General features: G+C 42.2%; 3 protein-coding genes across 4 annotated transcripts in view; 2 read left to right on the top strand and 1 right to left on the bottom strand.

The window, feature by feature from the left end:
• The first annotated feature begins 228 nt into the window (after window positions 1-228).
• LOC109631339 (gap junction alpha-8 protein) lies at window positions 229-3,053 on the top strand. Its single transcript, XM_069533638.1, has 2 exons — window positions 229-368; window positions 889-3,053. Exon 2 carries the CDS (start codon window positions 904-906, stop codon window positions 2,125-2,127), a length of 1,224 nt encoding a protein of 407 aa, XP_069389739.1. The 5' UTR covers window positions 229-368; window positions 889-903; the 3' UTR covers window positions 2,128-3,053.
• LOC109631159 (nectin-4) overlaps window positions 587-8,494 on the bottom strand; it is a 27,794-nt gene continuing 19,886 nt past the window's right edge. The window contains exons 9-11 of the transcript XR_011244428.1: window positions 5,315-5,429; window positions 4,551-4,656; window positions 587-2,129 (exon numbers count right to left, since the gene is read on the bottom strand). The gene's annotated coding sequence lies outside the window, so the exon portion shown is untranslated. The remainder of the gene's footprint in view (window positions 2,130-4,550; window positions 4,657-5,314; window positions 5,430-8,494) is intronic.
• The window catches only part of LOC138411936 (uncharacterized), a 2,890-nt gene continuing 1,057 nt past the window's right edge, over window positions 6,662-8,494 (top strand). Inside the window, exons 1-3 of one of the 2 annotated variants that reach the window (XM_069533648.1) lie at window positions 6,662-7,079; window positions 7,339-7,425; window positions 8,021-8,326. In XM_069533648.1, coding sequence (XP_069389749.1) covers window positions 7,344-7,425; window positions 8,021-8,326 — 388 coding nt within the window. In that variant the 5' untranslated portion in view covers window positions 6,662-7,079; window positions 7,339-7,343. Of the gene's footprint in view, window positions 7,080-7,255; window positions 7,426-8,020; window positions 8,327-8,494 lie in introns of those variants that run through there. The other variant, XM_069533649.1, reaches the window with a different exon arrangement.

The raw sequence follows: 8,494 nt of genomic DNA, 5'->3' as shown, positions 1-8,494 counted from the left end.
ATACGTATAAGGATGTTGCACGCATGCAGTTGCACTGCTCTGCTGTGGACCCGCTGCCCCGGCAGTACAGTGTCCATGTTGGTGTGGGAGCCTGAGGCCTGCTCCCATACATCCCCGCTCTGGCTCTGTTGATCCTATTGTCTCCTGCGTCACCACACGTCGCCCGGCAAATAAAGGCCGTCTGGCTCCAAGCTTAAATATTGCAGCAAACTAAAAACCAACCATCAGAGCCGATTCATTCACATCTGCTCAGTGGGGCGACAAGGACAGGGCTTTAGGTGGGAAAGAGGACAGAAAAAAGATCACTTTTCCCTGCCGGGTGCCAAGAGAACGGGACAGGACTCAACTTCGCCGGAGCCGCAACTGTGGCAAGTTGCCCATTTGATTACATTTCACCTTTATCATACTTTACACATGATGGGATTATATTTTACACATTGATCTCTCTTTAGTGGTTTTTATTCACAAGTTGTTTTGTTTGTTTTTTTTCAGAGCTATAGAAACAACTTTTTTTTGTTCGCACTTTTGTAAATGTTCGACAAATTATTAAGGTGTGCAGAGAGAACAAGCAGCGTGATAAAGGTCTTGTTAAAAGTTTTGATTTAATAAATTCGATTTTTTTTATCTTGCAACAGAAACAGAATCGACTCAAAAGCCTTTTAAAACTTGTAAAAAGTTTCAGATTCTTCGGGTTCTCTTTTACGAAAATGTGCTGTAGCAAGAAATTCAGGCTTGGGTTTGATTTTTTTGCTTTTTCGAGCTTTCCTCTCCAACATTTCTTACTTTTGGAAATCTCTATTCCCCTCCCCCTGTCTGTCCCACCTACCCCACCCTCCCTGTCCGTGTGCACCCTCCATCTCCCTCTATACCCCACCCTTCATTCTGCAGTGCTACGGACCGATCATGGGTGACTGGAGCTTTCTGGGTAATATTTTAGAGGAAGTTAACGAGCACTCTACGGTGATCGGCCGGGTGTGGCTCACGGTGCTCTTCATCTTCCGCATCCTCATCCTGGGCACGGCTGCTGAGTTTGTGTGGGGCGACGAGCAGTCCGACTATGTCTGTAACACACAGCAGCCTGGTTGTGAGAACGTGTGCTACGATGAGGCCTTCCCTATCTCCCATATCCGCCTGTGGGTGCTGCAGATCATCTTTGTGTCCACACCTTCTCTGGTGTACGTGGGCCACGCTGTGCACCATGTCCACATGGAGGAGAAACGTAAAGAGCGCGAGGAGGCAGAACTTAGCCGGCAACAGGAGCTGAGCGAGGAGCGTCTCCCTCTGGCACCCGATCAGGGAAGTGTTCGCACCACGAAAGAGACCAGCACAAAAGGAAGCAAGAAGTTCCGGCTGGAGGGAACTCTGCTGAGGACCTACATCTGCCACATCATCTTCAAGACACTGTTTGAGGTTGGCTTCGTGGTGGGCCAGTACTTCCTGTATGGCTTCCGCATCCTGCCACTGTACAAATGCAGCCGCTGGCCCTGCCCCAACACGGTGGACTGCTTTGTGTCCCGGCCCACGGAGAAGACCGTCTTTATCATCTTCATGTTGGCCGTGGCTTGCGTCTCCCTCTTCCTCAACTTTGTGGAGATCAGTCACCTCGGCCTGAAGAAGATTCGCTTTGTGTTTCGTAAGCCTGCCCCGGCCCAAGGTGAGGGCACGACGCCCCTGCCGCCACAAGTGAAGAGCCTGCCCCCCCTGGCTGTGTCCTCCCTGCAGAGAGCGAAAGGTTACAGGCTGCTGGAGGAGGAGAAAGCTCCCCCCTTAACTCACCTCTACCCGCTGGCCGAGGTAGGCATGGAGGCCGGCAGAGGGGCCCCACCCTTCCAGGGGCTGGAGGAGAAGGCGGAGGAGGCGCTGCCCATGGATGACATCTCTAAGGTGTACGATGAGACTCTGCCCTCTTACGCCCAGACCACTGAGACAGCGGGGGTGACATTACACGAGGAGGAGGCCGAGAAGGTTCAGCCGGCGGAGGTGGAGGCAGAGAGGGTGGTGAACAGGGAGGGGGTAACTCCTGCAGAGGTGGCGTTGGAGGCCTCGGATACGATAGAAGACACCAGACCGCTGAGCCGACTGAGCATAGCCAGCAGCAGGGCCAGGTCAGACGATCTCACTGTATGAACCTGTGAGAGAGAAAGAGAGAAAGAGAGAGAGCGAGAGAGAGAGAGAGAGAGCGCATGTACACCTGCACACGCAAAATGTTCAACATAAGAGAGCACACACACACACACCTAACTCAACGATAACGCACACTCTTGAACAAGCAGGTCAAAAACTAAGTGGATGAAAAACAAATATGAACAGGGAGAAAAAAACCTTTGAAACAGGCAACAATTCTACCAAGTGACAAAAAAATCTGAGTGTTTGTGATAAAAAAATATATATGAAAAGTAGAAGTTACAAGGGGAGGAGTAGGTTTTTTTATTAAGCGTGTTCTTATATTTAAAAAAAATGTGAAAAGGACACATGCAGGTGGGAAATGTTTTTACTTGACAAAAATCCATGTTCAATTTTTAAAAACATCTTTTTCTATTGAAAGAGTTTTAATCATAAACGATGGAGGATAGACATTTTTACACGGGGTTTAAAGTAGGTAGGGAAAAGAGAGGTACGATATATTTGTGTGTCTGCAAACCAGTAATTTGGCTGTTGCTGGGCACTGACTTTCAATCCCCTTCACACGGAGGCCTTCTGCAAATGCAGCATGCCGCTTCGAACGTTGCGGGTTAGAGGGCTCTCGCATAAACGAATCATGCAATTAAGTGCCGCTACATTTACAAGTAAACAGCCTTTTGAGGAGAAGAAGAAAAGTATTTTTTCAGGCTGAGAAGCGCGTTCCTTTTTATTTTTTGTTGCCCATTCCAAGGTTTAGACTCTGTACAAGGCCTTTGACCCTCATAACACCTCATCTATGCATCCGTTTACACAGGATTCTTTCAAGTGAAGAGAGATGTGCATGAATTTCAGAGCATTTCTCTCCTTTTCATGTTTATATACCAGGTAGCACAGCCAGAGCTGAGTTAGCGAGGAAAAAAAAAAAAAAAAAAAAAAGACCACATGTTGAATGTCTTTTTTTCAATGTGAATCTCTTCATTTTAGATTTGCTTCTATTTTGTTGCTTTTTGAGTCGAACTGTTGCGCTGTGATATCAGTCGTCTGTGGAAGAGAGCGGGGCTCATTTCGCCCTATCAGAGAATGAACTATAGCAGCGACCTCAGGCCAAATCCTCTCTTTTCGCGCTGTGCAAACACGCGTCCGGGCGATAACGATCACGCACCATCAGCACAAAGTATTGATGGAGGCGAGACAATAAAAGAAACCGTGCTCATCAATGAAAACAAGCATCCTTGACCTGGCTGTGGAAAAAAAAATCTTTCCACTTGATTTTGCGTGACCACATAGTTGGTCCTTATGCCCCTGCGAGAAAACACAACAGTTGTGACATGCTGTTAAATTCAGAGAGAAACAAAAAAACTATAGTGACAACTCCCCCCCTGTACATAAAGCCCTATCTCGTGTCTAATAATGTACATAATGTTGCTGAACGGCTGTTTTTAGTTATTTTCACTGTCTATAGAGGAATCACAAAAGGTTTTAATTGTGAACGCAAGACTGATTGAATCTCACAAACTCAATAAAGACAGAAAACGCCCATGCCGTGGTATCTTGCATCTATATCTGAGAATTTCTTTTAAAGTAATGAGCAAATATTTTCACAACACAAAGTGCATTGAGCCTTGAAGTATGCCTTACATTTATGACAGATCTTCCTCTCACGTTCTCTGGCTGTGTTTTTTTCAAACAGCTGCCACTGTGCGATTTCTCATGTGCCTTATCTGTAAATGTAAGACGACAAATGTTGTACGATTGTAGCAAGTGGTTCTATTGCTCTGGGACTAAATGTGACTGTGATGTTTTATTTGCTATTTTTTTAAATCTAAAATTCATTCCTGTAAGCGACCCCCACCCCCACCCCACCCCCACGAAACCCACACACACACACACACACACACACACACACAGAAACCTGTGTCTATTATGCAGCTCTGATATTTAAAAGAACAAATATTTAAAATACAACCCTGATAAATCAATCATGTTGAGAAGATACTTGTGCACAAAGTTTTGCAGGTTTGAACACACAGTGCAAGCTTATGCTCACACAACTGCCTTTGTGCACACAGACACACTCATACAAACACACACGCTGCACAGTGTTGGTTCTGGGGCTGTGATCAAATGGAGAAACTCTAAGAGAGAAGGCAGCTTTGACCCCTATGTGACCCCCTGCCATCCCTTTGCCTCCCATAATCCATTGCTGTGGAACCTGAATTAAAGCGGCTTCGATGAATCACCAGATTGTTACATTTAATACATTAAAGCATTTAACAGTGTTTCAACCAAAGCGTGACGCTGGTCCTTGTGTACACCAATATGACTGGTGACGTATGATTTTTTGTATATGACTATTGCATTGCCTGTATGTTTGTAAGAAGACAAGATTAATCTTTTGGAAAGAAAAAAAAAAAACTCTTTTTACTAACTTGTAGTCTTCTTTGCTGATAGATGTGTGGCAGTATCTTCTTTTGGAATGTGAACCAACGCAATAAAAAGTCACACGTGGTCTAGAAGTGTTGTGTCAGTGTTTCTCTGCAAAACACACACACACACACACACACACGCACACACACGCACACACACGCACACACACACACACACACACACACACACACACACACACACACACACACACACACACACACATATTTTATTTGAGTTTTTGAGTCTTATTTTAACCTGTAGTAATTCATAATGATTTATAAGCTTTTATTTATTTTCTATTAATAAATAGAATCTGCAAATGTACTATTGACCAAATGTAAAATAGTAATGTAGTTGGGTAAAAAGAACATAAATTCAAGTGTATTAGAGCTAATCAAGTAAAGTAGAGGTACTTCAATAAAGTAAATGTGATTGATTACTTTCCACCACTGACTTCTACTCAACCTAGATTTTTAAGAACAAGCACATTTCTGTTACTCCTGAAATAAACATGTTATTATCTGCCCATGCAGGGGGAGCTGTGTCTAAGCACCAGTGATGGAGGAAGTAAACATTTCACTTCACTAAAAGTACAAATAAATAGACACAAATGTAGTAAAGTTAACGTATAAGTGCAACATTAACTTTTCTACTTGAGTAAAAGAAAGTAAGTACTTACTTTCTTCATATACTTCAGGCTTTAAAAGTAGGTCAGTACTTCCGGTTTTTTCAATATACTTCAAGCATTAAAAGTAAAGGTACTTACCAAGTGTGGTGGGCCTCAGCCTCCATCTTAACGTTTCTCCTCCATGCTGCTGCTGCAGGAGGGGGGGTCTTACGTTACCTGCCTGCTCTGATTGGATCAGTGGATAAACTCCCATCTATGGTCAAACACATTTACAATTTACAACGTAAACTGTTGCACCAACATTAAAAACACCTCATGTGTATAGATTTATTCAGCTGACTTAATGAAACATATTTTCTTAGAACGTGAAGAAATAGCTATTATGAATGGGGTTATAGGGTTTTTAAGTGTCACAGCTGATTCTTGAGAAATGAGGAAAGTGGTATATGATCAAATCACCACCAAGGGGCAGTGTGTTGTACTTTTATTCCTGGATTCTTTGTTCCAACATTGACTTTATTTCGGTATTTTTGGCTGACTTAATATGTGCAACCCACATGTGCAGAATATGACTAAGAGTGTGTTTGTCTGAGAAACAGGATCAGTTTGTTTTAATTCCACTGAACTATTCTAAGTGCATGTCTCATCCAACTGTTGTCCATGTGTCACTCGGTTTTAAAAACAGTTTCCAAACAAGGAAATTACCTTTCTATAGTTACATCCCCCAGCATCACGTGACCTCTGTTCAACAGCTCAGAGATCTCTTTACTCATGTTCCTCATTTTACAAGAAAAACCCACAACACTTTACAGACGACCAGTCACACTGACAACTGGTAACATTCACTGGTCTTTTGAATATATAATGTGTAAGAATTCTTCATTAAAATGTCTACAACCAAGTCACCTATGTGGCCTACTCACCCTCTCTCCAACCCACATGAAGTGTTCATGTGCTCATATAAAGTATAACCCCGCCCATATCCTATGTGACCTTCTTGCTGACGATGAACACAAATCAACAATAAATAAGAACTAACACCCCGAAATACAAACACATTCCACCTTGTTTCATAACCAAAATAATAATGATAATATTCCTCTTAAACTTATTCGTGGCTCCTACATCAAATCTTGATATATTATTTGAATTTGCATAGAAATCCTGTGGAATTTGATCAGTCTTTGCTAGACCTTTGGTATTGGTAACTTGTGCTCCTCATGAAACTGGGTGTGTCTATGTGCACACTGTAATGTGACTGTTGAAAACAGAAGAGCTACTGTTTGAGGTTGCCAAAACATAACCCTCCAGACCAGATGGCTCCATGAAACAAGCGTGCAAGAGGAGTTTCTGTCGTCTGTCAGGAAACAAACTCGTTTCAGTTTTATTTGATGGGCTGGATTCATGATATATCTCATTTTCAAATGTTGGTTTGCATTTTCATGAAAAGGAAAGAAAAACATGTAATGTGACCTAAGGCCTCTCATAGTGCTGAGGTTACAAGAACAAGATCAGCTTCATTTCTGCAGCCTTCAACACCTGCACAAAAAAAAAGAAAAAAATTCTTTACTCTGACAGCCAGCAGAGCTAAAAAATGTACTTCCTGTATGGAAACAATTCTGCTGTGTGTACAGTGTGTGTGTGTGTGTGTGTGTGTGTGTGTGTGTGTGTGTGTGTGTGTGTGTTTGTGTGTGTGTGTTGTAGGGGGGGTCTGACCAGGTTTAGCACACGTCAGCAACACAGTCAAATACAGAGACGTGAGTTGATGACTGTTATTCTGGCACAAATGTAATTTTTGCCTTCATGTTGCCTTGAAATTAAACATAATTAGAAAATAGATTGAAGCTGTAATTTAGAGTTAAGGAAGAAGAGAGGGACCAAAGAGCACAGAAACACACTGCCGGTAAGAAAGTGATTACTATATTTATCTCGAGATGTCTGGTTGTGGAAGAGATGCACATTTCTCTCTCATAGAGTTATTTTTATTTATGATTGTTTCATTCGGATTCTGTTGTTTTTTTTCCTGTGATTTACAACCCCTTCTATATCTTTTGTTGTATCTTGTTTTGTTTTTGCATGAATCAGATCACTGATTCGACCTGAGGTTTAATATTTAAACCCAGAAAAGCATCGTGTTTATAGTAAACTGTCTTTATTTCAAGGAGCGATGGATGATGTTTCCGCATATCTGAGCATCAACAGGACATTGTTCCTGATATGTTGCAATTTCTGGATTTCCTCACTTGCAGGTAAAATTAACTTACAAGACAATTATCAGGATAACAAGTTAATGAGCTACAGGAATAGTTCAACATATTGGGAAAGATGCTCACTTACTATTCTTTGACTATGAATGTGTATAAAACCCAAACCCAATATCACACAAATAGATTTTTACTAATCAAATGAACGTTTTATATTTGGTTATATTTTCAAACCATCTATTAAAACTGTAAATTGTTTCAATTTCAATTCATTTTCATTGATTTTCTATTAGTCCTAAATTACCCTCATTTTTTTTAAAGGTTATGTATGTATTACCCCATATTTCTAAAAAAATAGGTGATATATGGGACAATATAGAACAGTATTTTGTAATAAACTACTAAAAACTGGTGCTTGTGGTTGGATTTTGTAGCCTCTGGACAGGTCCAGTCTCATGCCGAGCTGAGCTACCTCACTTTGAGCAGTGGCTTCATATTTACAGAGCATGTAACAGCAGTAACGATCCTCTCTGAGTTAGAAATCAAATAGATATGTTTCCCGAAATGTCAAACTATTCCTTTAACTCTATACTGTGACAGAATGGTTCCTGAAAATTAAATCTATCCATTTGAATGTCAGAGGGCAAAGTCATCACAAAGATGGTGGGCGGCAGAGTGACGCTAGCCTGCAACGTGTCTACAATCACGGTCCAACAGCTCACGTGGCGATTTAACGGAGCAGCCCTGATCAGCTACAAGCCACAGGTCGCGGCCCTGTACAGAAGTGAAGAAGCAGAGAGCCTGAAGATAAATATGTCTCTGTCGGGGACAGAACCGTACGCACTGGTCATAGACGGCGTCCAGAGGTCTCATGCAGGGAACTACAGCTGTAACCTTGCTGCGCTCGAGGGACTGTGGGAACAGAATTGGGAGCTGATAATTACAGGTGTGATGCTCAGCCCTGAATTAAAGCACACAGCCACACATCCACATAGACAATCCTCTAGACAGAAACAAGGTGTCACTGCACTGACTGATACAACAGAGTTTTCAGTTTGGACTCTATAGTATAACTACACATAAAATACTCGTGTCTGTTTGCGTATGAGACCAC

This window comes from Paralichthys olivaceus, chromosome 10, assembly GCF_024713975.1.
Source record: "Paralichthys olivaceus isolate ysfri-2021 chromosome 10, ASM2471397v2, whole genome shotgun sequence".
NCBI classification, from domain to species: domain Eukaryota; kingdom Metazoa; phylum Chordata; class Actinopteri; order Pleuronectiformes; family Paralichthyidae; genus Paralichthys; species Paralichthys olivaceus.
The sequence above is the reverse complement of the archived record's forward strand: the minus strand, read 5'-3'. Positions and strand labels throughout refer to the sequence as shown.

Bases quoted from the DNA above. Each gene is read 5' to 3' on its own strand.
- LOC109631339 (XM_069533638.1), top strand. From the start codon at position 904: ATGGGTGACTGGAGCTTTCTGGGTAATATTTTAGAGGAAGTTAACGAG.